This window comes from Tachyglossus aculeatus, chromosome 5, assembly GCF_015852505.1.
Source record: "Tachyglossus aculeatus isolate mTacAcu1 chromosome 5, mTacAcu1.pri, whole genome shotgun sequence".
In the NCBI taxonomy this organism is placed as follows: domain Eukaryota; kingdom Metazoa; phylum Chordata; class Mammalia; order Monotremata; family Tachyglossidae; genus Tachyglossus; species Tachyglossus aculeatus.
In genome coordinates, this window is record NC_052070.1 from 49,852,737 (window position 1) to 49,877,557 (window position 24,821).

A 24,821-nucleotide genomic window follows, 5' to 3' on the forward strand; every position below is an offset into this window, starting at 1 on the left:
GCACACTCCGTTGGATGATTCCGAGAAGACCCACAAGAGACCGACGATTCGACCCACCCTTACCTGTAACCAAGTGTCGATCTGGATTGCCTTCACGCCTTCTACCAGGGCTTCATTGACATCTGGCCAGTGACCATAGTCAAACCACAAGGTGAGGACTCTGAAGGAAAAATGGGATGAGATGTTGGCTCAGAAGCCACATAAGTCTTCCCTTTCCTCAAGGATGTAGGGAAGGTCGGGGCCTGGGCTCATCGGACATAAGATGGAAGGGACCTCTGTTCTGACCAGGAGAAACAGGAAAACCCCATCTTTTCCTGGAATGGGAAATTTAAACTTGAAAGCAGATGGTGGGGGGCAGACAGGCGTCTCTGTCAATTTTAACCACTTCGGGGGGAGGGAACCTTCTTTAACTAGATCTCAGTCTTGCCTCTGTTGTCAAAGACAAAGGGATTCCTACAAGCCCCTGGGAAAGAAAGGGAAGGCTATCACTAATTAACTCTCTCCCCAGGGGGGTAAAAGCTTTTGTCTACCTCTCCCTTCTTTCTGGCAGCAGCCTGTATAGACAGATGGAATTAGATCAATTGTAACTTCCCATATGCCTCAGGACCTGACCTCGTGATCCCAGGGACGTGGCTACACACCGAACTTGGGTGGCTAACAGAAAAATGGAGACTTTCATTTGTAGTTCTCTCCCACTATTAATCTACATATCTGCAATTCATTTATATTAATGTCTATCTCCCCATTTAGGCTGTCATCTCACTGTGGGCAGGGAATGTGACTATTATAGTGTACTCTCCCAAGCGCTTAGTATAGTGCTCTGCTCACAGAAAGAGCTAAATGACAGAATGCTGACTGACCGACTAATCTGGCAAACTATGGTTTGATGGTTCCACGCCCCATTTTGTCACCACTTCAGAGGCTAGGATTATTGGGTACCTGAGTGTGTCCTGGAGATTGTTGCCCCGAGACAGAGAGATGGAGCGGAAGAAACCCTGGACGGCAGGAACGGTGTATAGCAACAGCGTCTTGGACAGATCCTGCTGGGACACAAGCGCGTTAGGAGGGTCTCAGGCTGAAGATGGGGCCTTAGCTGAGGGGACGGGGAGCCAGAAGTGGAGCTGTGAAAATACAGCACTCACAGCCCTCTGGATGCCTTGATGTGTTCTGAACAGACAGCGAGAGGAAAGGGGGGAGGCGGGGAAGGCCCCGCGGTTCGCATCACCCCACACTCCCAAAGTCCCGGAATTTCAGACCTGTGTTCCCACCCAATGTAGGTGCACTCCAAGAAAATGCTCATTCATCCGGGAAGGCCCAGGGGGCCAGAGGGAAGGGACGAGAGCTGATTTTTCAGTTCGGGGGCTGGGTTGCTTCCCAAAGCACATACGCAAACCTTTTTCGGGTAAATTACGGGCTCCCGAATGAGTGACACCCAGACCTTCTGGTTCAGGAGGGACTTCAGAACAAAGATTAGTTGGCGTTATCTTTGGCTGGAGTGTTACCTCCCTTCCCCACAGAGCTCGGTGACTAGGTTGGGCTCCACTGGGTTGAGACTGTGTCCTGGGTACCTCAGTGACTTTCTTTTGCACAGGAGATGGAATGGGGCTGTTCTCGGCGCTTTCTGCCTCGCTCTCGCTGTTACTCCCCTCCGTGTTGGCACTGGTGATGCTGGCTCCGCTGGCGTGGCGCAGTTTCTTCTTTTCATCTCGGGCCTGGTTTTGATGTTTGTAGTGCAGCACGGCCTCAAAGTTCATCACTGCCCATGCGTGCCAGGCCTGGGATTGGACGGGGGAGAGAGAAAGAGAAGGGAAAGAGGCGGAGAGGGAGAAAGAGAGAGAGAGAAACAGACAGACATGCTGAGCAGAGCCATCTGACAAACATACACCTCAGGCTTTGAGGGATTAAAGGATTCCGGCAGCAACACTGAACAGAGATCCTTTGTCTTGCCTCTTCTAACTGAGCAAGATACACATTTTTTGCTTAGTTGAGATATAAAGAAAATATTATGCATTTCTAAGCACTTTTATAATCACACCACTGCTCTTACGTAAATATCCTTATACTTTGTTGCTTCCCCTACTTTTTTTTAATGCTATTTGTTAAGCACTCACTCTGTTTCTGGCACCATACTAAGTGCTGGGGTAGATAAGAGCTAATAATAATAATAATAATAATGGCATTTGTTAAGCACTTACTGCGTGCAAAGCACTGTTCTAAGTATTGGGGAGGTTACAAGGTTATGAGGTTGTCCCAAGGGGGGCTCACAGTCTTAATCCAATTTAACACTTGTCAGCTGTGTGACTCTGGGCAAGTCACTTAACTTCTCTGTGCCTCAGTTACCTCATTTGTAAAATGGGGATTAAGACTGTGAGCCCCACGTGGGACAACCTGATAAGCTTGTATCTATCCCAGTGTCTAGAACAGTGCTCGGCACACAGTAAGCGCTTAACAGATACCATCATTAAGCCGACCAACTGTCAGATATGTGACTTTGGGCAAGTCACTTCTCTGTGCCTCAGTTACCTCATCTGGAAAAGGGGATTAAAACTGGGAGCCCCCCGTGGGACAACCTGATCACTTTGTAACCTCCCCAGCGCTTAGAACAGTGTTTTGCACATACTAAGTGCTCAATAAATGCTATTATTATTTGAATCCATGACCTCTGACTCCAAAACCCAGGCTCTTTCCACTGAGCCACGCTGCTTTTCACACGTTGGACATGGTCTCTCAAGTTGGACATGGTCCATGTCCCACATGGGGCTCACAGTCTTAATCCCCACTGTACAAATGTGGTAACTGAGGCACAGAGAAGTTAAATGACTTAGCCAAGTTCACATAGCAGACAAGTGGATTAGAACCCAGGTCCTCTGACTCCTAAACCCGTGTTTTTAACCTCTTGGCCGAGCGGTTACCTGCAATTTGCTTTAGTGCCTGTCTCCCCGTTTAGACTGTAAACTCCTTGAGGGCAGGGATCGTGCCTATAGACTCTAGTGCACTCCCCAAAGTGCTTACTACAGTGCCCTGCAAAGAGTAGCAGAGAAGCAGCATGGCTTAGTGGAAAGAGCATGGGCTTGGGAGTCAGAGGTTGTGAGTTCTAATCCCGGCTCCGCCACTTGTCAGCTGTGTGACTCTGGGCAAGTCACTTAACTTCTCTGTGCCTCAGTTACCTCATTTGTAAAATGGGGATTAAGACTGTGAGCCCCATGTGGGACAACCTGATAAGGTTGTATCTATCCCAGTGTCTAGAACAGTGCTTGGCGCATAGTAAGCGCTTAACAAATACCATCATTATTATTAGAGCAAGAGCGCAATAAATGCCATTGATTAACTGACTGATTGATCCAAGAGTGAATGTGGCTGCTAACATGTTTTTCTGACTTGAGGCCAGGCCGAGTAACAATCATTATCCTCGGTCTTCTTTGGCACCTTTTGAACTAGTAGCAAAGCATTTAGTATGTTCAGAACAATCTGGAAAGAGCACATGATCATCACCCTACTTTCTGCTCCTATAACTGCTATTTCTTCATCGAGATGGACTCCAGATGGATTTATAAACAAGAAATCAGCCTCCAGCTAAAGACAGAGAGACCACCCCCCACACACATTTTCTCCTATCACTCAGTGAATAACATCTCACACAGGTGCTCTGCCTCATTATTTCTCTTTTGAAAATATTTCCTGTGACACAACAGTTCGTTTCCCAGGCTCTTCCAAAACAAATACAGCAAGCTCAACTCTGAGACTGCAGGAGAGCGGGCGGGCCTGAGAATCAGAAAGGGGTAGGGGGAGGGAGAAGAACTGAAGGTTCTGGGGAAATGAAGTTCCAGAGGCTAAATGTGGAATTCATTCCAGCTCTTTGAGAGGGGACAGCTGCAACTCGGGAAAGCAAGTGTTTTAGATCAGACCAGACCCAATTCAGCCTCCTCTTTCACGTCCCCCAAGCCGGACAAGAGACACCTTCTCGTCCCTGATACGGAAGCCCATAAACTGGCCTTCGGAGCTCGGCAAAAATGAGCCACAAAAGCCAGCTGTGCTACTGCTCCGACATGAGTTCCTGGCACATTTGTATCAGAGGGCTCCATCACTTTGGTTCACACTGGCCTACTTTCGATCCACTCTGCCCAAGCAGTGTCAAGTCAGGGGACATGGTCCCATCCACTCCGCTGGACTTCTGGTTTTGAGGGAAAGTTGAGAGTGGGAGCCCCAGGTGCGACAGGGACTCTATCTAACCTGATTAACATATATCTACCCCAACACTTAGAAAAATGCTTAGCTCGTACTAAGCACTAGACAAGCACAATCATTTTTTTTTTTTGCTCTCGCGTTCGCTACCTTATACCAGTTGCGGTCATGCTCGGTGGAGGCACTGTAATACTGGAGGACTTTAGGGATTGTGCTTTCGTTGATGCCTTGCAGGTTCAGCTGCCATTCTCCCAGTTTCAGGAAACAGCTAGGAAAGCAGAAACAAGTAGAAAGTTATCCCCTCCCCACAGTAGGCCACTCAATGGGAGAGATGATTAATGTTGGGAAAAGATCAAAATCTTTCCAGCGAACTCCTCTGCATTCAAGAAATAAAAGAACTCTGCAATTAAAGCACTTATTCATCCACACATCCTTCTTTCCAATCTCTTTTCCCCCCATTCTTTAATTTTTTTGCATCTGTCTTCCCCACTAGATTATAAGCACTTTGAGGGCAGGGTTTACATCTAACTCGACTGTAGTGCGCTGGGCACACAGTATAATTCTCTGCACACAGCAGGCATTCACTAAACACTACTGATTTACTGACTGACTTGCAGGAGCTTCAGAAACTCAGGAAGGAAAGAGACATGCTTGCTGGAGGGAATTTTAATGCTCCTCTCTTCCTCCTTTTCTGCCCCCTTTAAATGACAGTGCAAGCCGGGTGCCCGGCTGCTGGAGTGAATTCAAATCCAACTGCCAAATGTCCAGCAGTAGTTTGAGGTGAGGAAGAAAATGCTGATTCCTGCAGACATCCCATTCAGAAACAGGCACTCTCCCCTTCCCTTAAGAAGCAGGACTTGAATCGGGCTTTCGGATTTCTCCATCCAAGGCAACTGGACACTTGAGAGATGCAAGAACAAGCAGCCTGGCATAGTAATAATAATAATAACAATAATAATAGTATTTGTTAAGAGCTTACTATGTGCAAAGCACAGTTCTAAGCGCTGGGGAGGTTACAAGGTGATCAGGTTGTCCCACACGGGGCTCCCAGTTTTAATCCCCATTTTCCAGATGAGGTAACTGAGCCCTACTGAGAGCTCACCTCCTCTAGGAGGCCTTCCCAGAGTGAGCCCCCTCCCCATCCCCCCTGCCTTACCTCCTTCCCCTCCCCACATCACCTGTATATATATATATATATATATATATATATACACACATATATGTATACATATATTTGTACATATTACTCTATTTATTTATTTATTTTACTTGTACATATTTATTCTATTTATTTTATTTTGTTAATATGTGTTGTTTTGTTGTCTGTCTCCCCCTTCTAGACTGCGAGCCCGCTGTTGGGTAGGGACCGTCTCTAGATGTTGCCAACTTGCACTTCCCAAGTGCTTAGTACGGTGCTCTGCACACAGTAAGTGCTCAATAAATACGACTGAATGAATGAATAACTGAGGCCCAGAGAAGTTAAGTGACTTGCCCAAAGTCACACAACTGACAGTTGGCGGAGTCGGAATTTGAACCCATGACCTCTGACTCCAAAGCCCGGGCTCTTTCCACTGAGCCACGCTGCTTCTCTTAAGCACAGAACTGGGAGTCAGAAGGACCCGGGTTCAAATCCCGGCTCCGCCAATTGTCAGCTGTGTGACTTCGGGCAAGTCACTTCACTTCTCTGGGCCTCAGTCACCTCATCCGCAAAATGGGGACCGTGACCGGGAGTCCCACGTGGGACGTAGACTGTGTCCAACCTGATTCGCTGGCTGCTACCCCAGCGCTTGGGGTATAGTGCTTCGCACACAGTAAGCGCTCAACAAATACCATTAGAATAAAAAACGTAGCCGCTAGTGAGGAACTGCCTTTGAGTTGCCTGCGGGGAGGAGCTCTGCAGAGCGTCGGGGAGGGTGGACGGCGGCGGCTCCTGCAGCCTCAAACGGGCCAGCGGGCCCTCGGACCCACTAACTCACCGGGCCATGAGCTTGTGGAGCTCCTGCTTGTGCTGCTGGTCCTCGGCGGCGATGGCGTGCTGGGCCTGCTGCTGCATCGTCTGGACAAAGTGCTGCATGTGCTGGAAGGCGTCGATCTGCAGGGTGAAGGAGTGGGGCCGCGTCGGCCTTTCAACGTCCCGGCGCTTACAATCGTCTATTCGTCAGCCGACCTCGCCCTCAAAGTTACTGCCCTAGAGCCCGGCCCGTGGAACGCCCAAACAGAAGGCTTGAGCCTCGAGTCTAGCAAGCATTATGATTTTCCAGAAGGTGAAGAATTACGCGAAATCCCTGCCATGTGGTTAACGGCGCTTAGAAGTTTAACCCAGCCTTGTAAACTGCCAGGGGGCCTAGTTATCCAGTAAATCTATGCCAGCATGCAGAAAAATAATAATGATAGCATTTATTAAGCGCTATGTGCAAAGCACTGTTCTAAGCGCTGGGGAGGTTACAAGGTGATCAGGTTGTCCCACGGGGGGCTCACAGTCTTTATCCCCATTTTACAGTTGAGGGAACTGAGGCCCAGAGAAGTTAAGTGACTTGCCCAAAGTCACACAGCTGACAAGTGGCGGAGCCGGGATTCAAACCCATGACCTCCGACTCCAAAGCCCGGGCTCTTTCCACTGAGCCACACTGCTTCATTTCATTCCCTTGGTCCTCAGTGATGCTGCTAAGGGGAGGGGGCTGCTAAGGGCTTTGTCCTTGTTAATAAGGTCACCCTGCCCACTCCTGAGCACTACCCCAGACACTCAAATGAAACGGGGACCATGGACTTTACAATCATGGAGACTTGTGTCAGGGTCCAAATGAAAGCTGAGGGGCTGAAGCCTCTAGACCACAAGCTCCTTGGGGGCAGGAGACGCATAATAATAATGATGGCATTTGTTAAGCACTTACTATGTGCAAAGCACTGTTCTAAGCACTGGGGAGAATACAAGGTGATCAGGTTGTCCCATGCGAGGCTCACAGTTTTAATCCCCATTTTACAGATGAGGTAACTGAGGCACGGAGAATTTAAGTGACGTGCCCAAAGACACACAGCTGACAAGCGGCGGAGCCGGGATTTGAACCCATGACCTCTGACTCCCAAGCAGGTGCTCTTTCCACTCAGCCACACTGCTGCATCTTCCAACTCTGTTACACTGTCCTTTCCGAAAAGCTCAGTACAGTGCTCTGCACACACTAAGTACTCAAGAACCGATGACTTACTGAAGTCCCGCCAAGGTCGTAATTCAATTGGAGTAGAGAGGCTGTGTGGCTTAGTGGAACTGGGAGTCAGAGGATCTGGGTTCTAATCCCAGCTCTGCTACTGGCCAGCTGTGGGACCTTGGGCAAGTCGTCCACCTCCGTGCTTCGGCCTCCTTAGCTGAAAAATGAAGGTACCAGGTCTGTCCTTCCTCTCCCGTAGATTGTGAGCCCTTTGTGGGTTGGGGGACTGTTTCCAATCTGACTATAATGTTCTTACTCTTAATGTCGTGCTTAGCCTAGTTCTTGGCACTCAAGAGCTTAATAGACACAATAGCTAGCTACTTGTAAGAACGGAGTAGGGGAGAGAGTCTAGCCAAGAAGCTCTGCCTCTTGGAATGAAGATTTCTAAGGTTTTCCGAGATATCTTCCCCACAGCACCTGTATATATGTTTGTACGTATTTTTTTTTACTCTATTTACTTATTTAATTTATTTGTACATATCTATTATATTTATTTTATTTTGTTAGTATGTTTGGTTTTGTTCTCTGTCTCCCCCTTTTAGACTGTGAGCCCACTGTTGGGTAGGGACTGTCTCTATATGTTGCCAATTTATACTTCCCAAGTGCTTAGTACAGTGCTCTGCACATAGTAAGCGCTCAATAAATACGATTGATGATGATGATGATGATATCTAACCTCACGACAAAATTCCATCGTAAGACTCGCCAAATCCTTTTTGGGAGGAGAGAGAGTGGGCGTCAGAGACACCTGCTCTACAGGAGGCAAGCACAGAACAGGGGAGGAAAAAAATGATGCCACTGGTGGGTAGGGACTGTCTCTATATGTTGTCAACTTGTACTTCCCAAGCGCTTAGTACAGTGCTCTGCACACAGTAAGCGTTCAATAAATACGATTGATGATGATGATGCTAAACGAGGAAAAGAGGGGGCTTCACTGGAAGAGGAAGTATCGGCTTCAGAAATATTGCATACTCTCCCAGCTCTGGACCATGGAGCCAAAAAGTGGCCAATTTGTTTACATCCTATGGGGACCCAAGCTCACCTCACTAATGAAGGTCTTAAGGAGAGAGAAAAGGGGATCACGTGCTTGGGAATAACTCCCCGGCACGGGGGGCAAACATCAATTACTTTCCGACATGATGAATTAATTAGCAACGGGAGACGGGGCTTTAAACCCAGAGCCGGATCGACGACGTGGCATCCGATTCATCACGCGGCTAATCCGTGCCCGAGGGCAGGGCAGAGACCCAGATGTTTCAACGACTAACAAGGCACCTGTCTCCCTTCATCCATTTGCCTTCAAGACCAGAATCCCACCGTTTGCAACCCGCACCTGCCGTGAGCGTTGGCAAGGCGGCTTTGAAAAATGGTTGCCATTAGCATCCTATACCTGGGTGGCTGACAAACATTTCTCTGGGCTCTCCAACGTGAAGGGCCCTGGGACAGCTCAAATCGGAGGTGACTGATACGAACTGAGACCCAAAGCACGTGAAATGCTGAAGGAGTTGAGCTCCAAATCGTTGAATTTGTAAATTAACTTGTACTTCTAGCAAAGCCGCTAATGCCAAATGGTCTTCAGGGCTTATTTCGGGGCTGGGGAAGACCTGTGATTCTAACTTTCTGGGAAGAGCTCTTAAGCTATAGTACTTTCTTCTCAGTAATCCGGACGAGGTAACAGAGGAGAAATAGATGCTAATGGGAAGAGACGGGTGTGGGTTTGGCTGGGTTTGGTTCTTAAGATGAAACTTTTCTGGTGCAAATGCAATTTCTCCCTTAAGAAGTCTGCACTCAAGATAAAAGACACTAGTACTTAGCTCAAAGGTTCCAATTGTTTATCTGAGCGCTGCGACTTGTTACCTGGACTTGCAGCCTGTGTGATCAATGAAGGGAGAAGGAAAAGCTGCACCTTTAAAGACTAACAAATTCAGATTGAAAAATGATAGACTTATTATTACATATTTCATGGGGTTACTGCGTAGATGGTTTTTTCCCCCCCAAGGAACTCACAACATTCCTAGAGTTATTCTCGATTTACATTTTCATCATTGCCCACTGGGAAAATGAGACCAAGGGCAAGTGCTTTCTCCAAGATTCCTAGCCGTCTGCGGTGGAGTTGGGTTTAGCTTTCTCCCTAAAGACCTGGAGGAAATAGGAGATTACTTATTGGAGGTGCTGTTTACATTGGAGATGGTCATTGGTTTGTAAACAATTTAAGGGCAGGGTTTGGCTAATCTTTAGTCCTATAACAAGCCCGATTCAAGGCCTTGTACAGGAGGAGCCTCTCTTTATATTACTACATCTGGCCAGTTCTCCCTTGTTAACATTGTTTTTTCATTCAATCGTATTTACTAACCAATACTAGCACTAATACTAATCGTATTTGTTTTTTCTGTCCTTATCCCATTATTTTTCTCCCTGGGTGTTTGTACTTTCAGCCTTCTGGGGGTCGGAGACCTGAGGCTGATTCAGTGTCCTTATAACCTCTCCCCCATGCTTAGGGTAGGTGTTTTCCCAAGGTCGGCACTCAATACATATCATCAGTAACTACAGTGACAACCGTTATCTGTGCCCCAAGGAAATGCACAGCAGCTCCTGGCTCCGGGAAAGAGCTCTTGCAGTGGGCATGGGAGTCAAAAGGAGCTGAATTCTAATTCCGGCTCCGCCATCCGTCCGCTGTGTGATCCGGGGTAAGTCATTTTACTTCTCCTCTGTGCCTGTTACCTCATCTGTAAAATGAACCCAATGTCCAACCCAACTACTCTGAACCTACCCCAGCGCTTAGTACAGTGCCTGACACACAGTAAGCGCTTTACAAATACCACAATTATTATTATTACGTTAATTCACTGGAGACTTGGATGCACATTTAGGTTCCCCAGTGGTTTACTCAAAGTGAGGAGTGAGTGGGTCCCCAGCAGCCTGCATATTAAATCCAAGCACCCAGTCTTAGGCCGCTTCGATGGAGGTGGGTGATTTCAGACTCATTCACTCATTCAATCGTATTTACTGAGCGCTTACTGTGTGCAGAGCACTGTACTAAGTGCTGAGACTTGCACCCATGAGAAACCCAGCAGGGCGGTGCTGGCCTCTTTTTGGATGAGATCTTCACCACAAAACCCCCCGCTCGCTCCCCAGAGAGAAGTCCAAGCGCTCACTCGGCACGGTGGGATAAAAAAAAATAATCACGTGGCAGATTTTGCCCAAACACGACCCCGCGCTGTAATAATGTATTTATTACTCTATTTATTTATTTTACTTGTACATATCTATTCTATTTAATTTTGCTAATATGTTTCGTTTTGTTCTCTGTCTCCCCCTTCTAGACTGTGAGCCCACTGCTGGGTAGGGACAGTCTCTATATGTTGCCAACTTGGACTTCCCAAGCACTTAGTACAGTGCTCTGCACACAGTAAGCGCTCAATAAATACGATTGATTGATAACGTTGAGTCTGGCCACGGCCTGTTGGCAGCTCCCTCTGTTTTTTCCATCCAGCTGGGACGGCAGGCTCCCAATCCCAACAGCCCAGGGCTGGCACGCCCAGCGGAGGGTGAAAACAAAAGACCGGATTCCTAAGCAGGAATCCCGGAGCTCTGGCGACTGCAAACCCAGACAAGTGGCCAGGGGCTTCTGGGGTGGAGCGGTCAGGTCCCGCCTTGGGGCCGGCTGGGCAATCCTGATTCAAACGCCCACGGGCATCTCCCGGCGGGCCCTGGGGACTTACCAGTCGCACCTCCTTGGGTGGACGGCGAGGATCGGTGACGCCCCATAACACTTATTCTTGCCCTTTTACAAGCCCATGGGCAACCGAGCCCACTGTCGGGTAGGGACTGTCTCTATACGTTGCCAATTTGCACTTCCCAAGTGCTTAGTACAGTGCTCTGCACATAGTAAGCGCTCAATAAATACAACTGATTGATGATGATGATGTCTCCATTCCTCTGTGTCACCACTCAGGGAATCCGGGCAGGGATGGAGAGGGGGTGGCCCGCGGGTGACAACACGAGTCCTCCTCTCCCACGTCCTCACCAAACAGCCAACAGGATGGCTGGGCGTGCCAGGGCAGAGGCCGAAGCGCGCCAGAGGAAAAGCTGATCTCACACTGGGCTATTTTTCGTCAACCGTGTGCTCATCACCTAATGAAAGCTTAAAGTAAACCCGAGGCTGCATTTTTTCCAGAAGGCCTCTCTCTGAAGGGAGCCGGAGGAATTCCAGCCTGCATCCGGAAATGCTTTCCTGCCCTGGTTTCTGAATTACTACAGACTGGGTGGTACTGCCTTAGAATTCCAGCTTGAGAAGGGAAAGGAGCATGAGGTCCTGAGAAACGGTTGTTGGGTAGGGACTGTCTCTATCTGTTGCCGAACTGTACTTTCCAAGTGCTTAGTACAGTGCTCTGCACACAGTAAGCGCTCAATAAATACGACTGATTGAATAAATGAATGTAGAAACCAAATCCAACCTTTTGGAAAGCAGCTTAGTATAATGGATAAAGCCTGGGCCTAGGAGTAAGAAGGACCTGGGTTATAATAATAATAATGGCATCTATTAAGCGCTCACTATGTGTAAAGCACTATTCTAACTGCTGGGGAGATTACAAGGTGATCAGGTTGTCCCACAAGGGGCTCACAGTCTTCATTCCCATTTTACAGATGAGAACTGAGGCCCAGAGAAGTTAAGTGACTTGCCCAAAGTCACACAGCTGACAACTGGCGGAGCCGGGATTTGACCCCACGACCTCTGACTCCAAAACCCGGGCTCTTTCCACTGAGCCACACCGCTTCTCGTGCGTAAACCCGGCTCCCGGGTTGTAATCCCGGCTCCACCCTTGTCTGCTGTGTGACCTTGGGCAAGTCACTTTTAACTTTTCTGTAACTCGGTTACCTCATCTGTAAAATGGGAATGAAGACTGTGAGCCCCTTGTGGGACAACCTGATCACCTTGTAACCTCCCCAGCAGTTAGAACGGTGCTTGACATATAGTGAGCGTTTAACAAATACCATCATCACTCATTCATTCATAGTTGCTGGAGCCAGTGGAAACTTAGACAACAGACAATGGGAGCACTTAACAACCTAACTGTCATGAAGAGCAAGCCGTAGAGGGGAGGGTCTGTGCTTACTGTACAGAGAAGCAGCGTGGCTCAGTGGCAAGGACCCGGGCTTTGGAGTTGGGGGTCATGGATTCAAATCCCAGCTCCGCCAACTGTCACTCATCCATTCAATTGTATTTATTGAGCGCTTACTGTGTGCAGAGCACTGTACGAAGCGCTTGGGAAGTCCAAGTTGGCAACATATAGAGACGGTCCCTACCCAACAACGGGCTCACAGTCTAGAAGGGGGAGACGGACGACAAAACAGAACAAGTAGTTGTGTGACTTTGGGCAAGTCACTTCACTTGTCTGGGCCTCAGTTCCCTCATCTGTAAAATGGGGATGAAGACTGTGAGCCCCCCGTGGGACAACCTGATCACCCTCTAACCTCCCCAGTGCTTAGAACAGTGCATTGCACATAGTAAGCGCTTAATAAATGCCATCATTATTATCCCACCACATTTGGGCTGGGAAGCCCAACCAAAATATCTGTTGACAATGACGACCAATAAAGGATGTGTGGTATGCTCTCCCCACTCCAGTCCATACGTCGCTCTGCCGCCTGGATCATTTTTCTACAAAAACATTCAGCCCATGTTTCCCACCCCTTTAGAACTTGCAGCTGTTGCCCATCCACCTCTGCATTCATTCAATCGTATTTATTGAGCGCTTACTGTGTGCAGAGCACTGTACTAAGCGCTTGGGAAGTACAAGTTGGCAACATATAGAGACGGTCCCTACCCAACAGCAGGCTCACAGCGGGCTCTCTCTGCATCAAAGAGAAATTCCTTACCATTGGCTTTAAAGCACTCAATCACCTTGCCTCCTCCTACATTACCTTGTTGCTTTCCTGCTACAACCCAGCCTGCACATGTGTGTATGTAGCTTTAATTCTATTTATTTTGACGATTTTGACACCTGTCTCCATGTTTTGTTTTGTTGTCTGTCTCCCCCTTCTAGACTGTGAGCCCGTTGTTGGGTAGGGACCCTCTCCATCTGTTGCCGACTTGTACTTCCCAAGCGCTTAGTCCAGTGCTCCGCACACAGTAAGCGCTCAACAAATACGATTGAATAAATGAATGAATGCACACTTCGCTCCTCTAATGGCAACCTACTCACCGGACCTCTGGCTCATCTATCTCACCACTGCCCTCTCACCCAAATCCAGCCTCTGGCCTGGAATGCCCGCCCTCCTCATATCCAACAGACGATCACTCTCTCCACTTTCAAAGCCTTACTGAAAGCACATCTCTTTGTACAGATTTATTACTCTATTTATTTTACTTGTACATATTTACTATTCTATTTATTTTGTTAATGATGTGCATCTAGCTTTACTTTTATTTATTCTGATGACTCGACACCTGTCCACATGTTTTGTTTTGTTGTCTGTCTCCCCCTTCTAGACTGTGAGCCTGTTGTTGGGTAGCGACCGTCTCTATATGTTGCCAACTTGTACTTCCCAAGTGCTCAGTACAGTGCTCTGCACACAGTAAGCGCTCAATAAATTCATTCATTCATTCAGTTGTATTTATTGAGCGCTTACGACTGAATGAACGAATGAATACATCACCCTTGCACTTGGATTTCCACCCTTTATTCACCCTTCCCTCACACTCAAAGCAGTTATGTACACATTCGTAATGTATTTATACCGATGCTCCTCTCCCCCTCTAGACAAGCTTGTTGTGGGCAAGGAACGTGTCTAGAAATCCCGTGACACTGTACTCTCCCGTGTTAAGTACAGTGCTCTGCACACAGTAAGTGCTCAAGAAATATCACTGATTGTTCAAGGGCCGGCGCGAAGGGGTAGATCGTGCATCTCCGGGCCTGGAGTCCCTCCCCAAAGTCAGGGAGACATCAGGAACAAACTCTGGGTGAGATTTAAGATCCCAGGATGGCCTTTTCGCCGTCCTCAGAAAAAGAGGATGTGAGGATAGGACAGAGAAGGGTTCTAGCCAGCATGGCCAGCAAAGAAGTAGCCCTGAGGGTAGGGTTGGGGATGCAGACCTTGCGAGCGCTCTTCCACATGTGCTTCATGTACGCGTAGGTCACTTGCGGGTGAACCGTTGGCAACGGATGATCCAGCTGTCGAGAAGGGTCAACTCCCAGGAGCAAGACCAGGGTTTTATGAGCGAGAGCCTAGAACACAGGGCAGAGGGTAGGTTAGAAAGGGTATTCCTTCTCCTTCCCGCACCTTCATGCCCCTAGCTTCAAATCAGTCCGTTGTAGGAAGCAGTGTCCTCATGGAAAGAGCGCAGGAAGCCGTGAGACCCGGGTTCCCAGCTCAGCTCTGCCACCAGCCTGCTGGGGAATCTTGGGCAAGTCTCTGGGCTTCAGTTTTCCCATCTGTAAAATGGGGATAAGATACCTGCAGCCCGTGGGCTCTGGGCAGGGCAGGGACTGTGTCCAATCTGATTATCTTTTATCTACTCTGGAACTCAGCACAGTGCTTGGTACCTACTCGGGGCTCAATAAATATAAAAATTGTAATGATGGATATCCTCTCAGGGTCGCACCTGGAGAGCTTCCAGTACTCCACCAGTCTTGACTACAGGAGGGAGAGTCAAGCAGGGGCATAGCCATTCCATTCCTAGCTTGGGTGGTGGCCAGCGAGTGGAAGGCAATCTGCTACGAGTCAAATCTCACCTGTGCTCGGCAGCAGCGGCATGGGAGAAAATCGAGGGCGGAGACTCAAGTTTACTATGCGGAAGGAGACAATGGTAAACCACTTCTGGATTTTTACCAAGAAAACTCTATGGATCCACTACCAGAACGACTGCAGGTGGAGGTGGGGCGTTCTGGGAGAGATGTGTCTGTGGTGTCGCTACGGGTCGGAAACAACTTGACGGCATAAGGCAAGACAGGACAATGATGGATACCATTCCCAGAAAAGGCACAAATCACTCACCAGTCTGCCGCTCTTGCCACACAGGCTGGCATATTTTAGCCAGGTTCTCATGTCCTCGTGCGGGTTGACGACCAGAGACCTGACCATGAGGATTCTCTGCCAGTCCTCGACAATCCGTTGGCAGCCCTGGGAGAGGCAGGGGATTTAGTCGGGTGTCTTGCCCCCACCCAAACCATCCCTCCGAGCCCGGAAAAAAGTCTTCCCTGAATCAGGGACCTGAATTTTTTCCATCTGGGACAACGAGAGCTATTGTACTGCTGCAAAGCCCAACCCAGGAGCAGATCCCGAGGCTTGAGATCAACTCGCCAAATTCCTCAGAGGTGGAGGTGGGTTTGGAGCTCTGCTTGAAATCACCTCCAAACCACGGCTCCCAAGTCATGGCGCTTCCTCCACAGAAACCCACCTTGCCAACCCAGACGTCACCCTTTATTTTGAGGCTTGGGCCACCGTGTCCTTCCAACCCGAGATGAACAACAACACAAGTGAGGAATGTTAGAAAAACACAACAAAAAAAAGAACGGAGGGATTTGGGGGGTTTATTGCTCTCTTCCTACTTGCCCGTTTCCTCCAGATGATGAAAGGGCTTGGCTGGCGCTACGACAGACAACCACCACCGGCTGCCAAGCCAGTGAAGCAGGTGCTGTGAAAGAAGTGACTCTGCAGGACATGCCCCAGTGGCTTAAACTCGGTGGACTGTGTCCAAGAGTCATAAGCCTCATCCACTGGGCCACCGAATCCAACTGCTCAATGTCTTTACCTTATATAACTGCAAAATACCCCTCATCAGGAGCGGAGGAGAAGCTAGGGATCTTTAATTTGGATTCTTCGTCATTTTACTTGTGGCATGCAAGCACTGGGGTGCATGCAAGTCAGTCAGGAAATACCAGCTCCAAGAAACCCATCCCCGAAGCCCAATAACTTTCCAGCCAACTATCCAGGGCATTTCATAATTACCAATGAAACACTCGAAAGTGCCCAAGAACTGTACGTGCTCTTTTTGCAGGACCAATACCAGCTATGTTCAGAGATGAGCCCCTCCCTGTTCTGCCCTTTTTCCTCTCCAGAGGAATGTGCTCTGCATTTCCCCGACAGGAATGCAGGTTGGAATAAAAAAAGCTTTGTCACAGTTTCCTGAAGGACTGAGAAAGTACAAGGCCTTCGCCAGGCCAACTGCTCACAGATAGGGGTGAGACCGGGGCGGGTGCCGTTGAAAGGGTGAGCGCTTCCTGTGGCACGTGACACCCTGCCTCAGTGTCCCGGGTCCAACCGATTCAGAAGCCAGGATAGGGTTTCTGGAGGGAGGATGGTTCCTCTTTTCATCCCCCAATCACGTTGGACACTCACTGCACCTTCCAAGTCCTCCTAAAATCACACCTCCTCCAAGAGGAGAAACTCCTCACCCTGGGCTTCAAAGCTGTCCATCACCTCGCCCCCTCCTACCTCACCTCCCTCCTATCCTTCTACTGCCCAGCCCGCAACCTCCGCTCCTCCACCGCTAATCTCCTCACTGTACCTCATTCTCGCCTGTCCCGCCATCGACCCCCGGCCCACGTCATCCCCCGGGCCTGGAATGCCCTCCCTCTGCCCCTCCGCCAAGCTAGCTCTCTTCCTCCCTTCAAGGCCCTGCTGAGAGCTCACCTCCTCCAGGAGGCCTTCCCAGACTGAGCCCCTTCCTTCCTCTCCCCCTCGTCCCCCTCTCCATCCCCCCATCTTACCTTCTTCTCTTCCCCACAGCACCTGTATATATGTATATATGGTTGTACATATTTATTACTCTATTTATTTATTTATTTATTTTACTTGTACATTTCTATCCTATTTATTTTATTTTGTTGGTATGTTTGGTTCTGTTCTCTGTCTCCCCCTTTTAGACTGTGAGCCCATTGTTGGGTAGGGACTGTCTCTATGTGTTGCCAATTTGTACTTCCCAAGCGCTTAGTACAGTACTCTGCACATAGTAAGCGCTCACTAAATACGACTGATTGATTGATTGATTGAGGTCTTCCCTGACTAGGCTCTCATTTCCCAACTTGTACTTCCCAAGCGCTTAGTACAGTGCTCTGCACACAGTAAGCGCTCAATAAATACGACTGAATGAATTAATTTCTCCTACTGGTCCTCCCTTCTGCACCTCCTATGCCTTTGAATCTGTACCCCTTCCCATCCCATTCATCCCATCCCCAGTTCCACAGCACTTCTGCATGTATCTTTAGTCTCTCTCATTCCCCTACCACCTCTTAAATATCCATCTCCCCCTCTACACTGTAAGCTCCTTGTGGGAAGGAAATGTGATAATCTACAGTATTGTGCTCTACCATGTGTCTAGTACAGTGCTCTGCCCATAGAAAGTGCTCGATAAATACCTTCAATTGATTAACGGGGAGTATTTTCTCTAAATAATTTTCTCCTAGATGTTGTGGTGCCAAGAGTCTTGTGTCCTTTGGGATGGGATAAGCTGAACAGTACTATCAAAAACATCAGTAATATACTAGAGTCAGAGGGAAGTTAAGTGATTTTGAGAGCTCTCTTCATCTAGGCCTTCCTAGACTGAGCTCCCCCTTATTCCTCTGCTCCTCCTCCCCTTCCCATTGCCCCCCACTCCCTCCCTCTGCCCTATATTTTACATATTTATTACTCTATTTTATTAATGATGTATATATATCTATAATTCTGTTTATCTATTTTGATGATATTGACACCTGTCTACTTGTTCTGCTTTGTTACCTGTCTCCCGCTTCTAGACTATGAGCCCATTGGTGGGTAGGGACTGTCTCTATCTGTTGCTGACTTGTACTTTCCAAGCGCTTAGTAAAGTGCTCTGCACACAGTAAGCGCTCAATAAATACGATTGATTGAATGAATGAATGATTCCTGCCAAGGAAGATTCTCTGAGGCATTACAACTGAAGGGCTGATAGACAGGAAAAATCACAGTGTGTGTACGCATGTGTGCATGTGGTCTTTGTATCTGAAGATGGCATCACTGATGGTGAAGCTCATTTAGACTGGGAGTCCCCTGAGGAACAGTGAAGGGTCAAATTCCCACCTACGTATTCTCTCCGAGTGCTTAATACAGCACTTCATAAATACTATTTTTCCTGTTCCCCACTCCAGTCCATACTTCACTCTCCTGCCCGGATCAATTTTCCGCAAATATGTTCAGTCCATGTATCCCCTTTCCTCTAGAACTCCCAGTGGTTGCTCAGCCACCTCTGCATCAAAAAGAAATTCCTTACCATTAGCTCTAGATTGTAAGCTTGTTATGGGGAGGGATGTGTCTGTTATACTGTACTCTCCCAAGTGCTTAGAACAGTGCTTTGCACACAGTAAGTGCTCAATAAATATGACTGATTGACAAGAGCACTCAGTCACCTTGCTCCCTCCTATCTAACCTTGCTACTCTCGTACTACTATCCAGCCTGCACACTTTGCTCGTCTAATGCCCACCTACTCACTGTATCTCAAGCTCATTTTATCTCACTGCCGACCTCTAGTATGTCCTGCCTCTGGCCTGGAACGCCCTCCCTCTTCATATCCAACAGACGACCACTCTCCCCACCTTCAAAGCCTCACTGAAGGCAGGCACATTATCGTCAAGAGATTTCCCTCAACTAGGCCCTTACTTTCATTCATTCATTCAGTTCATTCAATCACATTTATTGAGTGCTTGCTGTGTGCAGAGCACTGTACTAAGCGCTTGGAAGGTACAAGTTGGCAACATATAGAGACGGTCCCTACCCAACAACGGGCTCACAGTCTAGAAGGGGGAGACATAATAAAACAAAACATGTGGACAGGAGTCAAGTCATCCCAATGAATAGAAATAAAGCTAGATGCCACTCCTTTCTAACACTCCCTTCACCATTACACTCGGATTTGAACCCAGCAGTCACCCCTCCCTCAGCCCCACAGCACTTCTGTACATATCGTAACGTATTTACTTATATTAATGTCTGTCACCCCTCTAGACTGTAAGCTCATTGTGGGCAGGGAATGTGTCTACCAACTCTGTCATACTGAACTCTCCCAAGCGCTTAGTATAGTGCTCTGCACACAGTAAGGGCTCAATAAATTCAACTGCTTGATTGATACTACCCATGAGTGGTTGCGTGGCTGAAAAGGCCAACGCGGGATACAGAACCCCGGCCACAGTGGACACAAAAAAGGTTGTCTCTTGCTGCGCTGCTGTATTTAATGTTTGCAGTGGCTGTCACTGTTTCCTCTTTTGCTTCCTTATCTAGCTTTCCCGACGAAGTTGTTGCTCGAAGATAATCCTGCCTTCTTTGATAATCCTCAAAAATCTCCAGTGGCTACTAATCAACCTACGCATCGGGCAAAATCTCCTCACTCTCGGCTTCAAGGCTGTCCATCACCTCGCCCCCTCCTACCTCACACCTCCCTTCTCTCCTTCTCCAGCCCAGCCCACACCCTCCGCTCCTCTGCCGCTAATCTCCTCACCGTTAGGCCTCGTTCTCGCCTGTCCCGCCATCGACCCCCGGCCCACGTCATCCCCCGGGGCCTGGAATGCCCTCCCTCTGCCCATCCGCCAAGCTAGCTCTCTTCATCCCTTCAAGGCCCTACTGAGAGCTCACCTTCTCCAGGAGGCCTTCCCAGACTGAGCTCCCTCCTTCCTCTCCCCCTCCACATCCCCCCGACCCTACCCCGCCTTCCCCACCCCACAGTACCTGTATATGTTTGTACAGATTTATTACTCTATTTATTTTACTTGTACATATTTACATATTCTATTTATTTTATTAATATGTTTTGTTTTGTTGTCTATCTCCCCCTTCTAGACTGTGAGCCCGCTGTTGGGTAGGGACCGTCTCCATATGTTGCGAACTTGTACTTCCCAAGCGCTTAGTCCAGTGCTCTGCACACAGTAAGCGCTCAATAAATACGATTGAATGAATGAATGATGGCACTGTGCTACGCAGGTCTGTCCTCAGCCATGGATTCCCAGTTTTCTGCTGGGGTGCATCACTGTCCGAGGCTTTGTTTATGTTTTAGTGATTGCAGAAAGGAAGAGAACGGAGATGGGCAGAGACTATAAAAGGATTTTCCATATTTAGTGGTTATGATTATTAAACTGTTCTTCTATGCCTCATTTCTCAGTCAATTCCTGCGGATAGAGCATGGACTTGGGAGTCTAAAGGACCTGGATCCCAGATCTGCCACTTGGGCAACGTCTCTGGGCCTCAGCTATCCAATCTGTGAAATGGGGATTATGACCGTGAGATTCACGTGGGACAAGGGCTGTATCTCCCCAGTGCTTAGTACAGTGTCTGGCAAATAGTAACTACTTAAAAAGCATAAAAAAAGAAGTACGTCACCTGAGGATTTTGTCCTGGGATACTGCTATAATCCAGATCCCATTCCCACAACTGCACATATCATAGACTCATTCTCCCAGCTCTCCTTCCCAAACACCCTCCCAGTGCTAGAAAAGGATCATCGGCCACTTGGGTAAGACAATGGAGAACTGTGGAATCCACGTGGGATCTGTGCTACAGCGGAGCACACTCTAGAGCGGGATCCCAGTGTGAGATTCCATGTGGGAGAGTCACCAGGAGAGAATGGAAAAAGCACACACTCCTATTTCCAAATCCTCAGAGGTGAGGTGAAAGATCTTTCTGTACCCTTTGGATTTACATGAGGGTAGGATGTTTCTGGAGGGAGGGGAGAAAGAGGCTAGGGAGACATGTTGAAAGTGAGAAAGAGAAGAGAGAAAGAGAAGGGCTGTAAGTTGTCCCCCCGGGGGGCATGTGATCCCGAGCTTTCTGCGAGCCTCTCACCTGCAGCCTCTCCCACCAGATCTGGCGGATGATCTCCCGTCGCTCAGGGACAAGTTTATACTGGATAACCTCCTCCAGCTCCGACAGCATTTGGCAGGAAACCATTGCCTGAAGGAAACAAATCGCATTCCATCCTAATCACTATAGGATGGCTTCAGAATGCAGGATTAGCTTAAACCCGCCCTTTGGAAGCCCGGTTATCTGTTGATCAGAGAAAGCTCAAGCGAGCTTCCAGGAGTCTCCGAGAACCAAAAGACTCAGTTTACTGAAATGATTCAAATGACTCCACTTCCTCTCCTCCCAGTCTCTCCTTAACCCCCTGCAATCTGGCTTCCAGGGTTGTCCGTGCACCTCCACATCAATCAAAATTTCCTTACCATTGGCTTTCATTTATTTATATTAATGTCTGTCTCCTCCTCTCTAGACTGTAAGCTCGTTGTGGGCAGGGAATGTGTCGATCAACTCTGTGGTACTGTACTCTCCCAACTTTCTCCCTCCTACCTCACCTTGATGATCTCTTACTACAACCCAGCCCACACAACTTGCTCCTCTAACTCTAACCATACCCACTGTGATAATAATGACAGTATTTATTAAGCGCTTACTATGTGCAAAGCACTGTTCTAAGCGCTGGCAAGGTTACAAGGTGATCAGGTTGTCCCACGTGGGGCTCACAGTCTTAATCCCCATTTTACAGATGAGGTAACTGAGGCCCAGAGAAGTGACTTGCCCAAAGTCACACAGCTGACAGTTGGCGGAGCCGGGATTTTAACCCGTGACCTCTGACTCCAAAGCCCGGGCTCTTTCCGCTGAGCCATGCTGCTTCTCTAACTGAGGTCACTGTACCTCAATCTCATCTATCTTGCTGACGCCCCTTACCCATCTCCTCTCTCTGGCCTGGAATTCCCTCCCTCTTTATCCAACAGATTACAACTCTCCTTAAAAGCCCTCCTAAAATCACTCCAAGAGACCTTCCCTGACTAAGCCCTCATTTCCCCTACTCGCCCTCCCTCTGTGTCACCTCTGCATTTGGATCTGTACTCCCTAAGTAGTTATTCACTCCACCCTCTAAGCCCTTGATATTCACCCCACCCTCAGCCCCACAGCACTTATGTACATGTCCATACACTCCGCCATTTCCCCTATCTGTAATTTATTTTAATGTCTGTCTCCCCCTTCTAGACTGTAAACTCTTTGTGGGCAGGAATCGTGTCAACCACCTCTACTGTGTTACACTCTTCCAAGAGCTCAGTTCAGTGCTCGGCTCGCCGTAAGCATTCAATAAATAGCATACACCGACCGACTGAAACTTACCCCATACGCCCGACTGTAGCTCTCTCCCGCCATGGCAGTCAGCTCGGCATCCAATAAGTCTCTAGCTTTGTCTATGCACTGAGACAGAGAGAGAAAGAAGGACAAAAAGTGGGGCAGGACAGGGGAGAGCGAGAGACAGACATAGTTACTGGGATGGAACTCTGGATCTAGGCAAGTCCTGATCAATTTGGGGCTCTTTAACTGCAGGAGAGAGCAGTGCGTGCCACCCCTCGCCCTACCAGGGAGACGAGGCTACACAGAGGAGAGTTCACTCAACAGGGAAACAAATCATTTTGAGAGTGCTCTCCCGTTGTTCTCAAAAAAAGCACTGCCATTTAAAGGTGTTGGCTCTCATCAGCTCCCCTACTAGGTAGGCTCATTCTAGGGTTCCTAGAGGACTGGTGCCTTGCTGGGAGTTTATACAGTGAGGTAAGAAGAGATGACATTTGAGGTTTATTCAGAAAGACCAATTTCTTTGCAGAAAATTGTCAGGGACAGCAAACCTGGGGGATTAAGGATTATAATCTGGAGAGGCCAGCTACCTCTCTAACAGAGAGGACCCTCCAGTACACAGCAATAGAGAGCTGTTTCTATTCTTTGCTCCAACTTGTACTTCCCAAGCACTTAGTACAGTGCTCTGCACACAGTAAGTGCTCAATAAATACGACTGAATGAATGAATGCTAGGTTTCTTTCCCTGGACCCCCAGGGCCTTCCCTCATCACTGTCTTTGGAAAATCCAGGGCCTGATTCTCTCTCTGCCCCGAGCCACATGCAGCTATGAGACTGCAGCTTGGTCTGGCTCCTTTCCATTAATTTTAAAGCCTCTCATCTGTAGCTTTTCCTTTTTTCAATGGTTAAGGTTAATTACCAAGCCCTTGTCCCTTGTCCCTACTCCGATCGTTAACTTGTGCTGGGTCCTGACAGGGTTGATTAGATTCCACCATCATCTAATTCTGCAAATCAGCACCGAATCCTGAAATATGGGGTCGGCTCCTCCCAGAGAGTAATCCAAGTGAGAAACCCCTGCAGGGCTGAAAAAGACCTTGCGATAGAGACCTGCTGCAGTGTAATACTGCCCATTCGATTGTTCCCCTCTGAAATCCCACTCTGAAGAATGGCAGGCTCTCTTCCCGCTGCAGGGAAAAGCAGGGCAATGAAGAGCTACAGGAGGCTGGGAAGCAAATTCCAAAGCAAATTATATGGGTGGCATCTGGCCTACATTCGTTCTCTCAGAACAGGTGATGTCACTTTGCGTATCAGCAGAACACGATTGATTGAATGAATTAATCTAGCTTTACTTCTATTTATTCTGATGACTTGACACCTGTCCACATGTTTTGTTTTCTTTCTCCCCCTTCTAGACTGTGAGCCCGTTCTTGGGTAGGGACCGTCTCTAGATGTTGCCAACTTGTACTTCCAAAGTGCTTCGTACAGTGCTCTGCGCACAGTAAGCGCTCAATAAACACGACTGAATGATCTGTACAGATTTAGCACTCTACTTTATTAGTGATGTGCATGTAGCTATAATTCTATCTATTGCTTCCTTGTACAAGGAATTTATACCTTGTACATATTTACTACTCTATCTATTTTGTTAATGGTATGCATATGGCTTTAATTCTATTTGTTCTGACGATTTTGACACCTGTCCACATGTTTTAGTGTCTGTCTCCCCCTTCTACACTGTGACCCCGTTGGTGGGTAGGGATTGTCTCTATCTGTTGCCGATTTGTACTTCCCAAGCGCTTAGTACAGTGTGCTGCACACAGTAAGCGCTCAATAAATACCATTGTATGAATGAATGAACCTAGTTTTGGCAGGGTCCTGGGGTGGGGGGGTCTCCTGTGGGCAGGTCATGGTTCTGGGAGGATTCTGGAATGTTTCTCTTGCACTAGGTCTAATATGTATGAACACCTGCCCCAGGATGAATTTTACATATGGGAACGAGGCGCAAAAAGCTCCTAGTCCTTCGAGAAGAGGCATATCACTCCTCTGAGAACAAAGGCGACTGAATTGGAAGAACTGAAGGAGGAGGAGACATTTCCTCCAGCTGATGGACACAGTGCCTTCCGGCACTTTCGGTATTCTTCCTCCACAGCATAGACAAAATCGGGTGACGTAGTCAATCAATCAATCAATCATATTTATTGAGAGCTTACTTTGTGCAGAGCACTGTACTAAGCGCTTGGGAAGTACAAGCCGGCAACATATAGAGACAGTCCCTACCCAACAGTGGGCTCACAGTCTAGAAGGGGGAGACAGAGAACAAAACCAAACATACTAACAAAATAAAATAAATAGAATAGATATGTACAAGTAAAATAAATA

At 48.1% G+C, this 24,821-nt stretch overlaps 1 protein-coding gene across 1 annotated transcript in view; it reads right to left on the reverse strand.

Moving 5' to 3' along the window:
• MTOR (mechanistic target of rapamycin kinase) overlaps window positions 1-24,821 on the reverse strand; it is a 174,929-nt gene that overhangs the window by 19,499 nt on the left and 130,609 nt on the right. Inside the window, exons 32-40 of the mRNA XM_038746139.1 lie at window positions 22,492-22,569; window positions 21,178-21,285; window positions 15,384-15,509; window positions 14,483-14,614; window positions 6,159-6,274; window positions 4,333-4,450; window positions 1,569-1,775; window positions 940-1,040; window positions 64-160 (exon numbers count right to left, since the gene is read on the reverse strand). Coding sequence (XP_038602067.1) covers window positions 64-160; window positions 940-1,040; window positions 1,569-1,775; window positions 4,333-4,450; window positions 6,159-6,274; window positions 14,483-14,614; window positions 15,384-15,509; window positions 21,178-21,285; window positions 22,492-22,569 — 1,083 coding nt within the window. The remainder of the gene's footprint in view (window positions 1-63; window positions 161-939; window positions 1,041-1,568; window positions 1,776-4,332; window positions 4,451-6,158; window positions 6,275-14,482; window positions 14,615-15,383; window positions 15,510-21,177; window positions 21,286-22,491; window positions 22,570-24,821) is intronic.